The following is a 22,439-nucleotide window of genomic DNA, read 5'->3' on the forward strand; positions in this document are numbered from 1 at the left end:
TAATATAAACATTCTATCGAGAATAGGAAGCTGAGAAGGCCGATTTCCTAAATGTAAGCCTATTGTATATTTTTCATATGGCAGGATAGACTGGGTTTGTCATAGCAATGTGGAATTCTCACCGCTCGCCACCTGGGACGCTGACCTTTACAAGGCGGTGCTAATGATGGCAGCGGTGATGAGGTGTTGTTTATGTTCTCTGGTTGCACACGGCTGCCAGAAAACAGTCCCTTATGTTTGCTTTAACAACAAATCAGATCTCCCTTAAGCCGAGATAATACGTCTCACCGGGATTTTTGACGAGATAAACATTGAACCACGAATTCAATTTTGAATTTTCAACTTGCTATCCTCCGCACCCGCTTTTTAAACTCCCTACTTTCTGCCCTGTTTTATTTTCGAATGTATTTTTCTTTGTGTTTCTGACAATCTGCTGCCTGTTTTTTTTTTAACAAGCACGAGTTTAAATCTAACACGTACCTGTAACCAAAAGGTGTTTTCACATGCAAGTGGACCCCCACAATGCAATGGAAGACTCCAAACATGATGTTTATGTCTGCATTCTGTGTAGAAAGAGTGGTTTTCTTGCGGAGAAAACCATTGTTATAGTCGGGGTCGCTTTGCAGTGAAAGATTTATTTTCTGCAACTAACATGTTTTTAATGCTTTCATTTAATTTACATGATTACACCATTTGTTTTATGTTTTGAAGGCCTTGTTTTTTGTGTTTCACATTAATCATACACCACGATGGTTGGTTATGGTTGGTTTTGTTCTTATAAGAAGCACACCTATTAAGTTACACGATTAACCTAACCCAAAACACTGTATTCTACATTATACCTTACACCTGCACACTATTGGAGACTACATAGTCAACAATCCTGCAAGGATGTGTTAATTTGAGAAATCATTGAGGAATAAATGGCCTTGTTCCCTGGCTCGCCAGCTTTAAATTGCGAAAAAAAAATGGATTTTTTTCTGCTGCCCGTTGTGAAATATGAAACCCGTATATCCCCCCCCCCCCCCCCCCGCTTATGCGGCACGATCACACCCAGTGTCTGAGACCTTCACTAGCCCACTATTTTAACCTGCATTCATCCAATCCACACAGCATGGCAAATTCATGAGCGTACCCGTGCCTTTTTTCTCCCCGCCTTCCAACAACCCTGCGGCTAGTCAGTGTGAAGTATAATCAATTAACTCCAGCGACCCTCGTGACAATAGGTAGGCCCTCGCTAGATTTTAAAAAGGGCTATACTTTTACATGTTACATGTACATCGACACGGACTTGCCATATAGCCTTTAACATGTGTTTGTTGCCAGTGGTGTTTAGCGGGGCACCTATTTGGGTAATGTGTCACCTGTTCCGATGTTAACATTCTACACAAGTAACTCATTTTATGGTTAGTCAACCTAGGGGAGATGCAGAACCAGGCCAGATATCACTCGCCAACAGTGGCAGGCCGTGTATTTTACACCTAGGCCTTCAGTGCTATCCTCCCACAATTAAACCGCCTTTGAATAACCTCACCATTTCACTAGGGCTATAGGCTATTGTCATTCGACGTAACCACCCCATATTCACAGTGACAGTCACCTTTATCAAGTGGAACAAAGTGCTTTAACATGAGGCTCAACACCTATGAGAGAGTTTAAATACACGAATTGCAGAGACATGAATATATGGTGACTGAAACCATCAAGGATGTACCACTATTACGCAGTATGACAGGATGCTGCATCACAAATAGACATCGCATAAATTCTAGATTTGAAGCTTTCGTGACTGCAAGGATTCATACTCTTAGGATTCATACTCTTAGGTTTTTTCGGTAGTCACGTAGGTAAAAATAAAAATTTGATGAAGGAACCTTGTGTTGCCTCCGAAACGTCGTGATTTATTATTTTATTTCTGTTATTTTTATTTTTACCTACGTGACTTTACCGAAAAAAACCTAAGAGTAGACATCGCATAGCCTCAATTAATGTCATTACCAAAGAAACAAGAACAAACTCACAACAACCAGTCATATTTACTCATACGACCACCAAGCAAACAAATGCCATAAAACACAAATAACACAATCAGGATTCAACAGGCTTCCCCACAGAAAAAAACCCAAAAATATAAAACACGACATCTAAAAATCTAAACGTCATGAAAGAAAGTTTAAATAAATCTTAGATGATGCTACGTCACGTGCTAGTTTTACTTAAGTTAGCTAACTGGCCCTCCAATCACGCCACACGAAAAATGCTAACGTAGGCGGCTAGGCCAGCTCTAAGAATACGCCCAACATGGCAAACTCGACATCTGATTGGTTAATAAAGAATATGACAATCAACATCGTCCCCATTTGCTTCAACAGCAGAGGGGATTCACTCGACATTCTGAAGGCCTCAGGATATATTTTTCACCCGGAGAGGTGGAGACAGCACAGGTGGAAAATCTGATTGGATAAAAGCTCTAATTTATTAGCTGCACTGGAAGCAGCGCAACTGAGGGAGAGAGTAGCAATGAAATGACGTTAATAGACTGATGAGAACGATCTTTGTAAAATACATATAGCATTATTGAAAATATAATTTTCTGGTTCTGACAATCTCTAGGCCAGCAGAGAAGGCCTTGCTGGCCCTGACGGCTCGCCAATGATGTCAGCCGTACCTGAGAATCAAACTCGGTTCATTGTAATTTGTGGCACAGTGCCGCTAACCACTATGCCACCGCTCTCCATACATCCCATGATCTAAAACCTATATATGCCACGAAGTGGCAGTGATGTCATAATGGCACCTGTGCCAGGATAGGTCCACTTTGAATAGAGGCTCACCAGCAGGATGTAAAAGGACACCCAGGAGGTGTGGGTTGCTAGATTGGGATGACTGGCAGAGACAACTCTTGCACAGATAACACACGCACGCACAAAGACGTATCCCCTGTTTAGCCGCACAGACTGTATGGGCAAGAGCCAATAAATGCTGGAGCTGCACTTGAAAGGGTGGTGCGGACACCACCACACCTGGTCAGCTTCATCTCTGCTTTGCTGATGGTCACTCAGCAGATCGTTATGTCTGATTTGACCTAGGGGAGAAGGGGGTTAAATCTTGACTTAAAACTTTCGTGACTGCAGGAATTCATATTCTTTGGTTCTTTCGGTAAAGTCACGTAGATAGAAAAAATGAAAATAAAATGAAAATAAAGTGAATAAAAATATCACGACGTTTCGATCGCAACACAAGCGGTCGTCATCAGGAAAAGGGGTTAGCCTCTAAGGGCAAACTTTTATAAAGGTTTGGAGATGGGCGTAGCCCAAGTGTATCAACAGCACCAACAGCATGGACGGGGCAGCAATATCAATGCAGCAACAATGCCAATGCAGCAGCATTGCCAATGCAGCAAAGGGCCGCCAGAAAATCACTGCACCCCGCTCCACACACCACACTGCTGACGGTGAAGGTTGATTGACAAGAAAACACAAATAAAGTCACGACCCAAAGTGGTTGATGACATTGTTCCAATGATTTCTCGGTTGAAATTGTGTTTGTATATATGGATGGCTTCATGAACGAATCTTTGTTGATAGCCAGGCGGCTTGCAAAGTACCATCGTCTTAGAGAAATAAATTTCGTGTGAGCCAGCCGCATTAAAATAATAACCAGCCACTGCAGAAGTATTGGTCCTACCGTGTTTCAAATCTGCCTTATGTTCACGAACACGGTCCGAGACATGTCGCTTAGTTTCCACCAACAGCCTTGTTACAAAAATGAACAGTATCACTGATTCAGCTACATTAATTGAACAGACCAAACGGTTTTCCTTAAAACCTTCTGCTGCTAGGCCACCCAGATTATATGGCTTACCAAAAATCCATAAAGAAGGTACACCCCTTCGTCCCATCGTCTCCACCATTGGCTCACCCACCTACAAACTGGCCAGATATCTGTCTGAGACCTTACAGCCATTCACTGGTAAGACCACCTCTTCTGTACTTAGCTCACCTGGTATCGTCAATTAAAGACATCTCACTACCCCCAGATGATTTACTCGTCAGTTTCGATGTAGTTTCTTTGTTCACCAACGTTCCTGTGCCTGATACCATTGCAATCATTGAAGATTTGGTCCAACAAGGATTGAATGCTGATGCACCGGCCCTGGTGAGACACTGCCTCACCAATACATACTTCACCTGGAATGGAACATTCGACAAACAAACTGAAAGCATCTCCGATTGTAGCCAATATCTTCATGGACAAATGTTGAGACGGATGACATCAAGGCATCCACTCGACACCCGTCCTTGTGGAAGAGGTACGTGGATGACACTTTTGTCATCTGGCCACATGGCCGACCGGCTCTAAACCAATTCCTCAACCACATCAATTCCATACACCCAGCCATCAAATTCACCATGGAGAAAGAAAAAGGATGGCATGCTACCCTTCTTGGATATCCTAATCAAAAATAGACCAGATGGCTCAATGAGCCATTCTGTCTACAGGAAAGTAACCCATACTGTCGCCTACCTAAAACCTAATTCCCACCACTATCTAATCCCAGAAGAATTCCCTCATCAAAACGCTACACCATAGAGCTCAATGTATCTCCGACCATGAACACCTAACCATTGAACTCAAACACGTACACCAAGCTCTCAAGGCGAATGGATATTCTGACTACACAATCCGCAAAGCCATCACCCCAACTGTGAGGAAGGAGCCATCTGAGGATCCAATCAAAACCATCACCCTGCTATACATAGCAGGGGTAACCAAAAGGATTTCCAAAATCATGAAGAAACAAGATCCAGGTCCGATTTAACACAGTACATACAATTCGTGATATGATTCCATCTGTGAAACAAGATTCCTGACATGCAATATCCCAGCATCTACAAACTAAGCTGTATCTGCGGCAGCAGTTGTTACATTGGGGAAACTAAGCGACATGTCTCGAACCGTGTTCGTGAACATAAGGCAGATTTGAAACACGGTAGGACCAATACGTCTGCCATGGCTGATCATTATTTTATTGCGGCTGGCTCACATGAAATGTATTTCTCTAAGACGATGGTACTTTGCAAGCCTACTGGCTATCAAAGATTTGTTCATGAAGCCAGCCATATATACAGACACGGACACAATTTCAACCGAGAAGAAGGTTATAGACTCTGCAATCATTGGAAAGATGTCATCAACCACTTTGGGTCATGACTTGACCTGTGTTTTTTTGTTAATCAACCTCCACCGTCAGCAGTGTGGTGTGTGGAGCGGGGTGCAGTTATTTTTTGGCGGCCCTTTGCTGCATTGGCATTGCTGCTGCATTGGCATTGCTGCTGCATTAGCATTGCTGCTGCATTGGCATTGCTGCTGCATTGGCATTATTGCCCCGCCCATGCTGCTGGTGCTGTTGATGCACTTGGGCTATGCCCATTTCCAAACCTTTATAAACAGTTTGCCTTTAGAGGCTAACCCCTTTTCCTGAAGACGACCGCTTGTGTTGCGATCGAAACGTCGTGATATTTTAATTCAATTTAAATTTTTTCTATCTACATGACTTTACTGAAAGAACCAAAGAATAAGGGGGTTCAAATGAGAATTGGCCATTCATTGCTACCAATTTGCACGATGCAAAGTATCCGACCAGAATTGTTCGTATTGTATTCTAGAACCAAAAACACACAAATTCACATAAACACACAAGCACATGTGTGCAGGCGTGTGCCTGTGCTTACCGATGAAAATCCTGTCTCAGCAGGAGGCAGATGGAGAGAGAAACGAGGAGAAAGTCGCCAATGCAGGTACAGGTTGCGAGAGGGCCTATGGACTGAAATCTCCATTCCCCACATTGCACATTAGGGGGGATTGTATGTTCATGGCTCCCAATTACTCAAGCGTAGAGTCAACCCATTATCCTGGTGGGATCAAATGAGTACCGCTTTGTGGTAAGTCAAAGCTGGTTTTGTGTGAAATTTCCACCACCGGTTCAAGGCGATTAGTGGAGAAGAGTGGGCCACCCTGAAGCGGAGCAAAAACTTTACGTTGACTGCCTAGACCGTTTGTTGGCAACCTTCGGCTCTGGAGCCGTATGCAGCTCTTTAAAGGCTGCTTCATGATGACATTTATGAAGGATCACCGCCATCTCGTATTCACATTACATGGCAGCTCTTGAAATAGAGGTTTTTTTTTAAATCAAATTTGGAAAAAAACTGCCCCTTCTTGATATTTTGGCTGCCGACCCCGGGCTTAGACCAATGAGCAGTGCCACAGTCGCCAGCCCCGGAGCACTGATTTTGTTGCTGCTGCGTGCGAGTGCAGGAAACATGAAACTGCTGATGGCCCTGAGGGATGATGTGGTCTCGGTGCTCGCCATTTTCTGTGACAAACTACAAGGAGTTGTGAAGTGAGTATCGCGCTACACCTCACACGGCCCTGACACTTGAGAATTACCCTGAGAGACAGAGGAACGCACGGGACGGGGAACACACATTTCGGAGGTATTGCATTAACTCTGGAGGAAATAAGTTGCCTGATTAATAATTGACTCTCAAATCCTATTCATGACATGGGGAGACCCTCATCCAGCAGTGTATTGGGAAAAGGGCTGTTTGTGCACACGACATAGGGGAGACCCTAGACCAGGTTTGTACACCTCTTGTGACCCTCCCAACACTGGGCAGCCATGCTGCTGTCATGCTCTATTCGTGCTTTTGTCACGCTCTCGTGTTGCCATGTGCACGTGTGAGCGCCCATGCATGTGTGGTGACCACAGTGTGCGGAGCGGTAGTGCAGTGGTTAGCGCACTGCGCTACGAACCAGGTGACCCGAGTTCGATTCCCGCTCATGGCCAACACCAGTGATGAATATCTGAACCGGACCTGGTCCTCCCCTAATTCAACTCGGCCTCATGAGTACCTGGTGCGGTGTGTGTAAACATTGTCAATAGAGGAGACAAAGGCAGGCGGGCGTGGTGCTGGCCACCTACCCTCTCCTGTGCCATGCCGGCCTTCATAGGTGCTCACTAACAGCGCTTGCCTCAACGGTCTGTTAAAGGTTATATGGGGGACCTTTGTCTTTGTGACCGCAGTGGGAGCCAACAGATGCAACTGCTGTACCTTGAGTGCATCCTGGCTCTGCTGAGCAACTTCTCGTCCAGCATGCACATCGAGCGCAGCTTCACCGACCTCGTGTGGTAAGCGCCATCCTGCAACTCGCTGTAGCTCCTGGCCAGGCCTCAACGGTGGCCACGCAGTTAATTACACTTCCCATCAGAATATGTATCTACACTAGAGGCATCCGATGAGCTATGAAGCTCTTTTTGCACAGATGTTCAGTAGGGGCGGGTCAGAACATTACAACAACAAACAATACAAACACATGATAAGAGTGCAAACTATAGGGAAGGTAAACAAATCACTTAAAAATAGACAAATAGAACTAAACTATTTTAATCTTACCAGGTAAAGCCCACTGAGCTATTAGCTTACTTTTCAGAAGTGACCTGGCCACAAATGATAGCTCAACAAAGTGGCTTATGATGTGGAAATTTATAGCACGAAAATTATCTTAATAATCTAAATACATGCATGTTTATTCTAAATGTGGTGGTAAAAACCGGAAGACACGGAGAAAAAATAAACCAAACCACGGGGAGAGAGATGCAAACTTCAAACATAGAGACATAAAGGTCGGGATCAAACCCTCGACCTCCTACATACCAGGCGAGCTAGTTAACATCTCACCACCTTGGCATCACATCATGATGTGAGGGAATTCCATTTGGAATTTTTCACAGTGAGCAGTGCGTTACATCATGTCAGATAACAGGCCCCCCCCCCCCACCGGAAGATGATGTCATAGAAATAATTTTGAAGATCACATTTCCACGTGATAAGCCACTTTGTTGGGCTATCATTTGTGGCCAGGTCGCTTCTAAATAAGAGCTATATAGCTCGGTGGGCCGAACCTGGTAAAATAAAGTTGTTTAGTCTCACTGTAATGACTCCAACGAATTAAGGAACGTAATTCGACTTATAACGCATTGATTCACTTTAACGTTATTTTGAAAAGTATAAACAAAAGAAGGCAGTGGTTTGAGCAGCGTGTGTGATGACGATGACACGCTTGGCCACGGCACCGCGAAAGCGGGCGCCTAGGCCTCGGTGTTTACAACGTCGCCGCCATACTCTGTGCACCAGCAGTGGGCAACCTGCGGTGTCTGTGCCGCATGCGTCCCGTGCCGCACCTCGTGGTAGCCTGGTCTCAGTGTGTCTAGGGTGAAGCGTGGGGTCGTGATTAGTGTTTCGCACCTCCGATTAGCATGGTTGGCTACGTAATTTGCGAAATAAGTTCTACATACACACATACATACAGCACGTTTGGCTATGTAAGTTGCGAAATAAGTTCTACATACATCTTAAACAACTACGCTGGTTTGGTCGTCTGCGTGCGTATCTGGACGTTAATTTATTTACGGACCCGCCCAAACAGCTCGCTCTGATTCGATGAAAATAATACAGCCGGCAAAAAGCCACAGCTCACTTTGATTCGATAAAAATAATTAATTAACACGCCCGGAAGAGAGCGACAGCATAGGTTTGGCAAGGTCTGCGCCGCAGTGCTGCAGTGCACTGTGGGCGCAGACCCTGCGCTGTGTGAGTGTGGTGTGTATGCAAGTGTGCGAATGGTAGTTACGCTAATATTACGTTTATTTATGTAAAAAATGGGTGCTGCGTGCTGCGATTAGTGGAGTCCCCAAACAACTTTACCTTACGAGTCGGCAGGGGTCGCTATACAGTAAGTCTTAGCGGACTGAGCTGGCAGCTTCACCTGCCGGGACCACGGCCAGTTGCGTAGCGCACCCCTACAGTTTCGCCCATGGGTCAATACCCCCATGGGGCAACCCAGCTGACTGTTTGATGGGTACAATGGGTACTATCCGGCTTATTACCATTATTATGTATTGACGTTGATCACGTCTCCATGGACGGCTTGCTGTCTACTTCCGTTGTGTAATTCAGATGTTGTGCATGCTGCTGCTCGTAAGGGCATGTGTTGCATAATATGCAGCATGTGTCTGCGTATCATGTTTGCCACGGATGTAGTTGGCGTTACTGTACATTTATCATGTTTTGGAGTGCCAATCCCATGCATTTTGAAATGTAATAAACTGTCTAAAAAGGTTGCAGCCCGGCCCCCGCCGCTGTCACTCTCTGGCCGTTGCACAAGCCATATCCGAATTTGCGACATGCTAAAACAATGAGTACAGTGTGACACCACCCAGGTAACTCCCAGGATCAAAATGGGCATCGGAAAGTGATCGCTTTATTGAGATGATTATGGTACTACCACAGGGTATTGTGAACGGTTCAGGAGGAGAAGAGGTCTGGATTTCTAAGTCTCACAGTACCAGTAAGAAGCGCCGGGTGGGGGATGCCCTCCACTGGGATACAAATTCTGTCATTATTAGTATACGATCATGCAATGTTTCTATCTGCAAGCTGTCATAACTGCAACGATCCCCGTTATTGTTCGATTGAGAAATGGAGTGACCCACACCTCTGATATCATATGTGAGGAACCCAAAAATCTGATGCATGCGTAAAACACCCACAATGTGAATACGTAAACGTAAAAACACCAACAAAATATTTGTTAATAAGAAAAAAATAGGTGGCCCCATAACGGATTTGTCTGTGTGTGTACATACAGACGGAGGATGCAGGGGCTAACCTGTGTGCGATCGGAACGGTGCAATTTCTGACCAATGTCACTGTGGATGGCGCACACGCTGACGCACACCGGAGCTGTGTCTTTGCCATGCAATGGCATGGTGGATGGTGGAGCGCATATGGATGGTGCGTTACGAATAAAATAAAACAAAACAAACCGCTGGAAGCAGCCATGCGAGCAGGCTACCTTGAGAGCGATCGCGAATGGGTTGCGTGTCTGGAAGAAGCCTCGCTGTTTCAGATGCCGTACCAGCTTCGTCAACTCTTCGCTACCATTCTGCTGTATTCCATGCCAGCAGCTACCACGGCTCTCTGGGATAAATTCTACGACGAATTGGCTCGCGATTACGAGTACCAGTACCGCCAGCTGACCAACAAAGAAGAAATGCTAAATCTTCTTGGTTCTTTCGCTAAAGTCACGTACAAGGGAAGTAATACAATAAAAAAAATTAAACATAATAAAAGAATTCTCACGATGTTTCGGCCACAACGCAAGCCGCCGTCCTCAGGTGAAAACCAGGTCTGTCGAGGCGACAGCGTCTGAATGAAACAACACACGTGCTTGGAGCATATATATAAGCTGGTTTGGAAGGGAGGGGGAAAGGGCGCCTTGACAAAAGAATTTGCATATCAAGAGCAATTTAGCATATTTATGGGAAATGCAGGTATGTGATTAGTACTACTTATGCCCGTGCATTATGCAGGATTAGCAGCATCAAAGGGAGGGGATATGGGAAATGCAGGTATGTGATTAGTACTACTTATACCCGTGCATTATGCAGGATTAGCAGCATCAAAGAAAATAAAAGAAATGGTAAAGTTCAAGACCCTTCACAGCCTCCACGAGTTCCTCACGGCAGGTGGGATGGCTCTGTCGGACTTTGACGACCTCCCGCAGCTTTCCGAGTACCCACACTTGGTCTTGGACTCGCTGCTTGAGAACAACCATATCTGCCGCAAATTGGAAGGATATGATAGAAACGAGCTACAAGACATCATAGAACGTGCTGACAGACTCAACACGAACCAGAGAGAAATCTACGACGAAATTGTTGGCTCAGTCGAAGACAGTCAACCCCATCAAAAGCTGTTCTTCATCGATGGTCCGGGCGACACGGGGAAGTTCACGCTGCTCAACCATGTGCTGGCGAAGATATGTCTTCAAGGCAAGATTGCGATTGCTGTTGCTTCCAGCGGCATTGCCTCGCTGCTGCTTCCAGGCGGCCGTACCGCGCATTCCACCTTCAAGATCCCGTTAAAACCGACGAACATATCCACATGCTTCATTCGCAAACAGTCCAAGCTCAAAGCATTTATCAAGGAGGCAAGTCTTATCGTTTGGGATGAAGCCCCAATGACGCACCGGTTTGCGTTTGAAGCGGTGGATCGCACGCTTCGCGATATTTTGGACAATCTGCATGAACCGTTTGGAGGCAAAGTGGTTGTCCTGTCCGGTGACTTTCGACAGATTCTGCCAGTTGTGAAGAAAAGAACACCAGCTGATACTGTGGATGCGTGTTTCAAGTCGTCCGACCTGTGGTCCCACTTCAAGCAAGTTCATCTGACTGTGAACATGAGAGTCCAGTGTGCAGAGAACCAAAAATCCGCCGCAGAACTGGCTGCCTTTTCAGAATTTATTTTGGAAGTTGGAGAGAGTAGGCATGAAGTTGATCCAGACCTCGGTCCGGATTGCATGAAGATTCCGCGTGCCATAGTGATCGACAATCCTGAATACGACCCAGACATCAACGTAGATGAGGACGGCAATCATCTGCCCGTTCCACTCGGGTTGAAGAAGATTGTCGATGCCATGTACAGTGCAGATGAATTGAATTACCCTACGGTGGCAACGAACGACTACTTCGCTCGCCGCACTATTCTGACGCCGACCAACGCCGCTGTGCAGCGGCTTCGCATCGTGGAAATGAAGCCACACGTCATTCGCGCGACTATCATGACAGGAACCCATAACGGTGAGGAGGTGTTGATCCCTCGGATCATCTTCATCAGCGACGACGACACGAAGGACTTCCCATTTCGACTTCGGCACAAGCAGTTCCCCATTGTCCCAGCCTTCGCGATGACCATCAACAAGGCGCAAGGGCAAACTGTTCACAACCTGGGATTATATCTACCAACGCCATGCTTCTCGCACGGCCAACTGTACGTGGCACTATCGCGAGTCACGGCAAGATCCAACATCAAGGCGCTTATTGAGGGACCTGACGACGAGGAGGAAGACGGAGTGTACACGAAGAATATCGTGTATCGCCAGATATTTGAATAACTTGCATTCTATATTTGAATAAGTTGCATTCTTGAATATTGTCGATTGAGCGTCTCATAAAATATACATATAACCTCACAAAAATAAACATAAAACAATCACCAAAACATGTCTATTGTGTCCAGCCACTTTCAACTCCCCACCAACCAAGCACGTACACACCGCCCGCGAAGCGGGCGGCGACTGCTAGTACACACATACATACAGCATGGTTGTCTACGTACGGTGCGAAAGAAGTTCAACATACGGAATTCACAAGGACGATGTCAAGCTTGTGGCCCACTGGGGTGAAGGAGGGCTGCTCCTGTCACCCACCGACTAATCTGAGTCGCCCACCACTGCTGTACACTCTGTTACCCTCTCTAAATGCAATCTCCGCTGCCATGTCTTGCGAGTACTCTGCTTTAACTAATATATTTAAAATTGTTATTTAATATCGTATCCTAAATGTATGTTATTTAGTCAATGGTAAAACAGGTTTCGGTTTACGTTGCTTCGCCTAAGATTGCTTTTTCCCGGGACGCATTTCCTATGTAAATATAGGACTTACTGTAAAGGGCATTATTATTGCTAGTAGCACTTTATGGGGAATTGACAGTGATTGTTCCTTAAAGACTGGAGTAGAAATATGGAATTTCCATTCTCACAGCGAGCAGTGCACGTTCAAGCACCCTACATCCAGCGGGGAGTAAACAATGGCTAATGACTATGACGGTGAATAATTAATATCTATGGACCTTGCGCATCGTGTCTCATCCCCACAGGAAGCAGCTGTGCCCCACTCTCGTGGTGCTGCTGGGAAACCCCATGCAGGACCGGGTGGTCGCCTCCTCCCACAATGCCTTGCAGCAGTCGGACGCAACGGGGGCGGCCGAAGCGTTTGTCGGGGGCGGCGGAAGCGGGTTCGTGGGGGGCGTCGCGGTCACGGGGGGCCCCATTCCGCTGGCGGTGACGGTCAGTGACCAGGGAAGGGGCTCGGGCTGCTGCTGGACGGCGCCGGCACTGCTGGCCCCCGTGGTGCGCACGGTGTGCAGCCTGGCGGCCGAGCTGGTGCGGCTGGTGGGTGCGCTCGAGTCCCTGCGGCCCGTGCTGCAGTCGCTCTACCACCGCATGTTGCTCTACCCGCCCCCGCAGCACCGCATCGAGGCGCTCAAGGTCCTGCGCGAGGTGTGGTCCCCCGGCGCGTGCATAGCGGTGCTCACATGGCTTAGTGTGTGTGTGTGTGCATGTTGGACTTCTTTCACACTGTACATAGCCAACCGTGTTGTATTATGTGTATGTATGTTGGACTTCTTTCGCACCGTACGTAGCCAATTCTAAAGAAATTAGTTTTCAATCTAGATGATTTAAAAGTGCATAGCTCCCGTGGCTTCCTTTTAACGGAACGAAGAGCATTCCAGATGGTTGCAGAAGCGCATCTGAATGCGCGCGATGCAGTGACCGTCTTTGTTCAATGGTTAGCCAAAAGCCGCTGCTGTGAGGATGATTCGAGTTCATTGGTGGAGGAAGCGACGCTCACAACAACGAGCTGAGCGCCAGGCGGCTAAAACGCAGCAAGTTGACACAGTGGGGAGTGCAGGTGGTGCTAGTGTCGCGTGGCGAGGGGATGGTGGGCGCTCTGGGTATCGGGAGCTTGAGCATATGCAATATGGTGTTACAAATTTAAGAGACAGGTGTCTGGGCATTTGGAGTGTGACTTCCGAGCTCTGGTGTCACACACTTTGAGAGTCGGGTGTGCGTGAAGCAGCAGTGTCTGAGTACGTCGTGTAGAGGAGGAGCTGTGGCGCAGTGGTTTGCACGCTGCAGTGCGACCTGCCACGGCTGATAGCGACGAGTGGTATCTGACGGGTTCCTGGGCTCAATATCATCACCGACCCGTGGTGAAGTATGATTAAACAGACATCACGTCCAACACGGTGCAGCGGGGGGGGGGGGAGGGGGCCTACATCCAGCAGTCGTTTGACAAAGGGCTGTGAATGTCCGTAGAGTAATGCGCAGACACGCCGTAGTGTGTAGGTGACAGGTGTATGACGCAGGAGAAATGTCTGTATTGCTCAGCGTCTCAGAGAGCTGGCTTGTGCTGTGCCATGTACTCACTGCTCACTGCTGCTGTGCGATGGGGCTCCCCGTGCAGAGTTTGTCGAGCCCCCAGCGACTGTTTGAGCTGGCGGCCCCAACCGTGCCGGATGGGGTCACTCGCCGGAGACTCAAGCGCAAGACCCACCTAGACCTGCTCAAGCTGTGAGTGACAGGCACATGGGGCGCGCTCGCGATTTATATACTCTCTTAGGCTGGCAGCTGACAGACCGGTCTATGCAGAAGTGTATATACATGAGGAAACCGACAGGACCATTCTCTTGTGGGATCAATAGACAACGATAGTCTGACATACTGGCATCTCATGGACTGTTTAGACGTAGACAAGCAGCCCAGTCGCTCTCCGTGGACACCGAACTGACCGCCCGTCTGTCCCCGCGTGCCCCCGCAGCATAATGGATGGGGTGAGCGAGGCGTGCGTGAAGGGTGGCGTGGAGAGCGGCTGCGCTGCCGTCTCCTGCGTCTGGGCGCTGTTGGGCTCCCTCGACTCGCTGAGCCGCGGGCAGGGCCTCTGCGCGGACCGGGCCGCCTTCCTGCTGGCTCAACGCGAGCAGCTCAGCGACGGCTGCCCAGACGCAGGCACGGCCGCGAGAGGAGGAGGAGGAGGCGGGAATGGCAGCGGCGGCAGCGGCGGTAGCAGCGGGGGCAGCGCGTCGGAGCTGCGGCTGAGCCGGCTCTACGCCTCCGAATTCCCGTCGCCGTCGGAGCCGTGCGATGAGCGCGCTGAGCGCAGCCCCGACATCAGCATCAGCGTGGCGCGTGACACGAGCGACGAGGCCCTCGGCGAGCAGGTACCGGCACCATGCCACCAGGGGCCAGCAGAACAACCACCACGCCGCTGTCGCTGCGGTGGCTGCTCACTTGTGACGAAGTCGCTATTGTCGTGATCACAACCACTGCTTGTTTGCTGTCATCGACTAAAATTAGTCTGTACAGTCGTGATGTCTGAAGCCTTACTAATACAGTGAGTAATATCCCCATAGACGTCTCCCCTTTTTACATAATTTTGCAAATACGTCATCACTTTGTTATGAATACCACTACCCGATTTGCGTCATTTCAACTCACACTTACGTCACTGACAGCATCGTCTGTCCTTTCTCGTCATCCTTCACCTCCACCACCCACTTACTACTACTACTACCCTGTAAATCGCTTCGATTTACGTCGCTTCGATATTCGTCGTCGCACCTTTCAGCGCCGCATCCCCGACGTAAACCAGGGTATTACCAGATAAAATCATCATTCAGATTGTGCTATGGGCACACAAACCCATAGCACCGTCCGCTTGGGTGTGTGTGTGTGCCATGGCCCACATCCTGAATTAAACTCAGCATTGAGAATAAGTAAGCCACAATATTCCCAAATTGAACAAACATGTGACACATCCAGTAGTGAACGTGTGACCCCGAGTCATCCTGCGATTCATTTTCTCAGCGGCCTCCTGATGGAGAGAAATATTGTGAAATTATGAGGTAATTTTTATTAAGTTATTTTGCCATAATAGAGGTTTTTGTATTAGATCGCGTAAATATATAAATGTGTCATTAATACCCGCCACAACCCGACACAGCCAACTAGTAAGGGTTGTCACGTAAACAGAACATGCCAATTCGTCACTAGTACAGTACACCGGTGTGTTGGAGAGCCAAGCCACAACATTTACAAATTGAGTACGACGTTTCGCCAGTAATTACAACTAGGTTCATCAGGTAACAGCCAGATTTGTGGAGAAGTCTCACTGTTTCGTTCCTGATATAGAGGCATAGATGTGTTGACCACCTTTTTGCGCCTTTGTACAATGATGGGGGGTGGGGGGCGGGATTACTGAGTCAACGTACATTATGCGTGTGCATTATGTGAGCCCTTTGAACATGACCTTCCTGTCTATTGTGTTTATTACAATACCCCTACCTACGGTAATCCTTATTGAAGAACGCTGCCCTTTGTAGGCATGCATTTAAATAATTTATTATTTGATGATTCGCTTCCATGCAGCACTAAGACGGAAGCTATCCAAACGGTTAAATTTATTTTGATTTCTTTCAATTTCGATAGATTATCTAATTAGTCTTGGCCAGTAGTAGCTAGTTTTGCACAAAACTTCAACATTATCAAAATCAATTGAGTTTGATAATGAGTGGCACGTGTGTTCAGCTACTGCTGACAGTTGTATTTGGGAGTATTTAATATTTCTCTGATGTTTTTTTAGTCTCGTGCTGATCATTCGTCCTGTTTGCCCAACATAAAATTTACCACACGTGCAGTTAATCCTGTACACACCTTCTGTTGATCAAGTTCAAGTTCATTTATTAGGTATAGCCCTGTGAGACATTCGGCTCTTGAATCGGGTGCAACCGCAACAAGCAAAAAACAAAAACATGAACAAAAAACATCTTAAAGTGAATATGTGACTGAGTGCAAACAGAAAATCCAAAAAAAGAAAAAGCACCGTACACCAACACTGCGTGCAAAAATCCCAGTGGGATGCAAGTCAAACAACAACAACCAAAAGACAACTTAGATTAAGGCCATCATCAGTCTAACTCTGGAGCTGCGGTAATACATCTTTTGTACCAGATATTAAATTCTGTATTTTATGTATCCTGCCAAATCTGACTCGGATATTTTGTTTTTCCAAACATCTGGCTAGTTTATCAGTTACTCCTGCAATGTACGGTATTTTGATCTTTTAATTACTTGGGCAATTTCAATGCTATAATAATAGGTTTTTAACATTTTTTCTGGCAACAAAACTGAAACTTGTTTTACGAGGAATCATGTTTGCATTAACCACAATACCTGCAGTCAGAATGCAAACAAAAAACACACTCTGATAATGTATACATTGTCCTTGAAATCGATTGGTCCACACCAGAGACAGCTTTCCTTAGAGCCTAGTCTCATATGGTGTTCGAACAGAAGACGCCAAAAGGCGCACAACTCAAAGACAACGCACTATCAGAGTAATGAGGGCTCAAGGTAAGTATTTACATCCTTTGCCAGTAGCAAAATATAATAATAGGTTTTTTTCCCTTTTTTCTGGCAACAAAACTGAAACCTTTTTTAATGCATACATTATCAGTGTGATTTTTTTACATTCTGACTGCAGGTATTGTGGTTAATGCAAACATGATTCCTTGTACTACTGGCAAAGGAGGCCTCATGATGAAGTTTCAATGCTCTTGTTATTTGATTTGGTTTTGGTATTCAATGCACTCTTGATTTATGCATCATTGTAGCCGTTCATTTGCAGCGCTTCTTTAACATGTTGAATTTCACTTCTCAGACTGTCACCATCTAACACTTTCTTTGCTCGATGAATGAGCGTCTTGATTAGAGCAGATTTTTGTGCGGGGTGATTGTGTGACTCTGTATTCATATAGGCGTCAGTATGCGTTTTCTTTCGGTAAACACTGTCTGTTATTTTACCATTTCTACCCCGTCCGAGCAGAATATCCAGAAATGGTAGAGTTCTGTCAGCTTCCACTTCCAATAGTCAACTGGGTGGAATGGTTTTGCGAGTTGAGATGATTTAGAAATGCGTTCAGTGTATCTTTGCCATGTGGCCAGACCACCAATGTGTCATCCACTTATCTAAACCAAGCAAATGGTTTTAGTGTGCTTGAAGCTATTGCTTTTGTTTCACAATCTTCCATGTACAAATTCGCTATCACAGGAGACAAAGGAGAGCCCATTGCTGCCACTTCCTTTTGTTTATAGAAGTCACCTTGCCACAAGAAGTCACCTTGCCACAAGAAGTTCAGCTAGTCTTGGGATATATTTGGCTAAACCGTTGTTCATTACCAGAGTGCCAAGTAATTTAATTGACTCGTTGACCGGAACCCTCGTGAACAGAGAGGTCACATCAAAACTTACGAGAATATCATTAGGATTAAGCTTAATATATTTAATTATATTTACGAGATGTTCAGAGTTTTTGTTGAACGAAGAGGTCCTACCGATGTAGGGCTGTATTTGTTTCATTACGTATTGTGCCAATTTGTACGTGGCAGAGCCTATTGTATTAACCATGGGTCTTAATGGGACATCAGGTTTGTGAATTTTTGGTAGCCCATAAAGTCTAGTTGGTTTTGATGCCCTTGGTTTGATCAGGTATTGCTCTTCCTTTGGAATTGATGACTTGGCAATTATTTCCGTTGTTTTACTTTCCAAGGTACTGGTTGGGTCTCGTTTAATTTTAAGGTAGGTACCTTCATCAAGTAAATCCTTGATTTTATTACCATAGTCCTCATGGGGCATCACAACAATCGATCGGCCCTTATCAGCAGCAAGAATTTGGATATCTTTATTTGCTCTCAATTCTCTTAAGGCGTTTGCTTCACTGAAGTTAATTTTTGTTTTTTCCACTTTGCTGTTCTCAATGATTTTGGCACGAGGTTGCTCCTTCAATTTAGGAACAGCAAAATGACACAAACTCTTTGCTGAAGCCCTTTCCTCTCTCGTGGCTTGGATATCTCAACATTGGCATTTAGCCCAAGGGCATACTGCCATACGCAAGCATTTATTTATTTATTGTGTAATTGCTTTTGCCAAGTTACTAATGCTTCTCTAAGCCCATCGTAATTATCCATTTAAGGTCGATAAATGAGTACCACGTTGTTGGAAGCCGACAGTGGATTTATTAACACTGCTCATTTAAGTAGTGCAACACTTTCACTCGATTGATGTAGTTATAATGATAATCTCCATCCAGGGAAGCCTCGCTGCTGCCTCAATACATTTTCAAGAGGTTCATGATTTTGGACATTTGGTTATTTAGAAACGTGCGTTTAGAGTATTTGGCTGTTATAAATTTTCACAAGGTAAGCCACTCCATTGGGCTATCATTTGTGGCCAGGTCGCTTCTGAAAAAGAGTGACACAGCTCAGTGGGCCTTACCTGGTGAAATAAAAAATGGTTTAGTATTTACGTAATGCATGTCAGAGAAAACCCACCGGGCCTGGAGAAACCCACACACGCACACACACGAGGGGATGACACTCGACTCTTCCTTTGCCCTTGTGCCACAGGAGCGTGAGACCCCGAGCGAGGATGCCGCCAGCCTCGACAGAGAAGGACACACAGGGGGCGGCGGTGGCGGTGGTGGCGGGGGAGGGGGAGCAGGAGGAGGGGGTGGGGGCAGCATTATCAGTGGGAGCTGTGGGGCCGAGTCGAGGCTGGAGGAGCGCGGACACAGCATCCACCTGCCCACTGAGGTGACAGACTACTGTCTGACACGTTGATGCCTGTGGTGGTAGTGATAGTGATTTTGTGATGGTGGTGGTTATTGCAGTGCTGTTGGTTGTGGTGCTGTTGGTGATGATGGTGTTATTGGCTCGTCCTGGACCTCCCCAAGGTCGACTCATCCTCAAATGAGTAAGTTCTTGGTGCTGTGTGTAAACATCGCCGCTGGGGAGGGAGACCAAGGCAGCTGGGAGTGGTGCTGGCCACCCATTCGCTCATGTGCCGTGCCGGCCTTCATAGGTGCTCATTAACAGCACCTGCTCCTTTAGTCTGTCAAGGCTACACGGGCAATCCTTTTTATTGTTATTAAGGATGGTCGTGATGTTGGTGGTGGTGATGGCATTGATGGTGTGGTTGTGGCAATGGTGACTGTGGTGGTGTTGGTGACAGTGATGGTGGCATTGGCATGAGTGGTGGTGGTGGTGATTAATGCAGGAATTCAGATTCAAATCTCACAGTTGCACCTTGGGCAGACCTCGCAGGAATCGCATTTTTCCATGGAAGATTCCCATGTATAAAAAAAACCCATTACATTCAATTTCATTCTTACAGGGTTAGCTTGAATGTGCTTACAGGAATCACCATTGGACGATTCCTTGGCATCTAATGTCTCGTCTTTTGGGGCCATTCTCCGACGTGATACGACATCAGTGCTCTCTGTACGAGTTAATAACAGACATGTTCTTGTCTTTTGACAAGATGGTAATGGCACATAATAGTACACATTCATGAACTTTTTTTTGTCCAATTATAATTATATCCACATTGTGCTCGCATGAAATGAAGATATTTCCATGAAAAACTCATGCAGTGAGCGGTGCACTAACTTGTATCGAGGAATGACCCTAGGAAGATTGAATCAAAGAACTACTTCTGACGTCACCTCGGGCAGCCTCGTCATGAACACATGGGGCACACCCACACATGGTGTTTGTCACATCTCAATCAAACCACACGTTTTCATTCTCATAGATAGAAAATGCCGAAGTGAAAAGGAAAATTTAACGTGACAGTTTTTTTTCTGCGGTCATCTGTGACCGAGCTGAGACCATCAACTTGCTTTCCAATAAACCCTTGTTAATTTGACACGTTATGGAGCTCTGGACTTGCCGAATTATCCAATATTCCGAATTATGTACAATGGTACTCCCCAGTGACTTCTGCCTTCCCGCCAAAAAAATCAAAATTAGTTTGCCAAATTCTTCACACACCATACGCATTGACACACCTGCATCAATTCAATAAAAAAAAATGTTGATTTGTCTCACAGACTAAGGGATTTATACTTCGGTCCCTTTCTATTACGACTTGATGTAGGTGATGACGACATTTATGAGAGGGTTGGCTTGCACAGACGCGACAGGTCTGCACTAACGCTCACCATGCACGCCGCCACTAGACGGAGTCATTGTTTTGGTCGTGGCGCACGGTGTTGCTCCATGTGCTATGCCGAGATTGGGCTATTTGGTGCGGTAATTCGACTCATGGACAATTACTAATATACAGCATATGCCGAAAGTGCAGCTGTGCCGAATTCTCCCCAATTACGACTGATCAAATACTGAAATAACGAGGTTTTACTGTACTTGAGAAGCTGGCTAATTCACAGACAGCTGAAACTCTTGCTTTGGATCAATTGTCTTCCGACAGATTTATCTCCCTGACCACACAGCCCAAGCTGCTCAACAGCATTGATGCTATGGATAGCCTCGTTTATTACTGACTCAGGAGCGTCGATAATATTTCTTCCAATTTGTGACAGTCACTGCCAATTCGAAATTTTAACTCATCAGCAACACTAGCAGCAAAATCACATTTGGTACCTTTCAGGATCAAGACCCCAGAGCGCTCGTGACTTAATTATTATAATTTTTTATGAATTACGGTTGCTGAGCATAGACACGGAGGCCGAAAATGCGCAGCCCGCGCAGTGTGTAACCGCAATGCCGCTCCGACAGCCCGAATACAAACACAAAAACCACGGTGCAAACCAGCGTCTACCTCGCCCTCCCTGACCTTGCAGGTGATCAGCAACCTACTGTCGGTGAGCTCGCGCCTGCGCTGCGTGCCGGCCTCCGTCTCGGGCATGGGCGGCGTGGCGTGCGGCCACGACGACCACGACCTGTGCCGCGCCGAGCTGGACTCGTGCGACCGCTACTCCATGCTGGTGGAGCGCGACTCGGCTCGCTCCGACCTCTCCGAGCTCGGCTCGTCCGAGAACATTTCCCTCGCCGACGACGACGGCACGGCCGGATCCGCCGGCTCTTGCGCGGTGGCCGGCGGCGGCTGCGGCGGGGGCGGCATCGGCAGCGCAGGAGGGTTAGGAGGAGCCGGCGGCGGCGGCGGTGGCGGCTCTCACCACACGCACCACGGGCGGCTGTCGCAGAAGCTGCTGCGCGACATGGAGGCGGAGTGCGAGAACGCGCGTCTCTTCGTGCACGCGCTCGCCTCGGTGCTGCCCCGCATGCTGCAGGCCGCCAGCGCAGAGGACATCGACCAGCAGCTGCAGACGCTGGCGTCGAACTTCACCACCGGTGGGCGCTGTGGACTCCGTAGGCACGGGGCGAGGTTGGGGATGGGGAAAATGACGAACTTAATTGTAAGAATAGGTTTTACCCTTTCTGGCAATAAAACAGGTGTTAAGATGTTAAAACCTTTTGCAAGAAATCATGTCTGTATTAACCCCTTATAATTGTTGTGAACATGCAAACAAAAACATGCTCTGGTAGTATATGCATTGTCTTTGAAACTGATTGGTCCACACCAGAGACAGCTTTCTTTAGAGCCTAGTCGCAAACAGCGTTAGACGAGAAGACGCCAAAAGGCGAACAGCACAAAGACAACACCACTGTCAGGACATTGAGAGCTCGGGAAGTCCCATGAACTTAATTGTGTGAACGATCAAGTTTGGAATTTAATTCTAAGGGCCCACGTTCGTTTGCTGTGCACAGTTTTGGAGGTTTGCCCCGTTGTGGATAGGGTTTAGAGTTTCCGCCTTAGAGGTACAAAAAAACACCCGACATGGGAAGAATATCTCACAATTACAATGTATGTTGAACTTCTTTCGCACCATACGT

General features: G+C 46.8%; 1 protein-coding gene across 4 annotated transcripts in view; it reads left to right on the forward strand.

Moving 5' to 3' along the window:
* The window catches only part of ARFGEF3 (ARFGEF family member 3), a 98,122-nt gene that overhangs the window by 20,576 nt on the left and 55,107 nt on the right, over window positions 1-22,439 (forward strand). For 3 of the 4 annotated variants that reach the window (XM_061566249.1, XM_061566260.1, XM_061566278.1), the window contains 8 exons: window positions 5,756-5,801; window positions 6,319-6,403; window positions 7,088-7,192; window positions 12,783-13,185; window positions 14,153-14,259; window positions 14,507-14,906; window positions 19,149-19,334; window positions 21,386-21,896. In XM_061566249.1, the coding sequence (XP_061422233.1) occupies window positions 5,756-5,801; window positions 6,319-6,403; window positions 7,088-7,192; window positions 12,783-13,185; window positions 14,153-14,259; window positions 14,507-14,906; window positions 19,149-19,334; window positions 21,386-21,896 (1,843 nt within the window). The remainder of the gene's footprint in view (window positions 1-5,755; window positions 5,802-6,318; window positions 6,404-7,087; window positions 7,193-12,782; window positions 13,186-14,152; window positions 14,260-14,506; window positions 14,907-19,148; window positions 19,335-21,385; window positions 21,897-22,439) is intronic. The other variant, XM_061566268.1, reaches the window with a different exon arrangement.

The sequence above is a fragment of the Lethenteron reissneri genome, chromosome 5 (assembly GCF_015708825.2).
Source record: "Lethenteron reissneri isolate LAM-NWPU_2019-01 chromosome 5, ASM1570882v1, whole genome shotgun sequence".
NCBI classification, from domain to species: Eukaryota; Metazoa; Chordata; class Hyperoartia; order Petromyzontiformes; family Petromyzontidae; genus Lethenteron; species Lethenteron reissneri.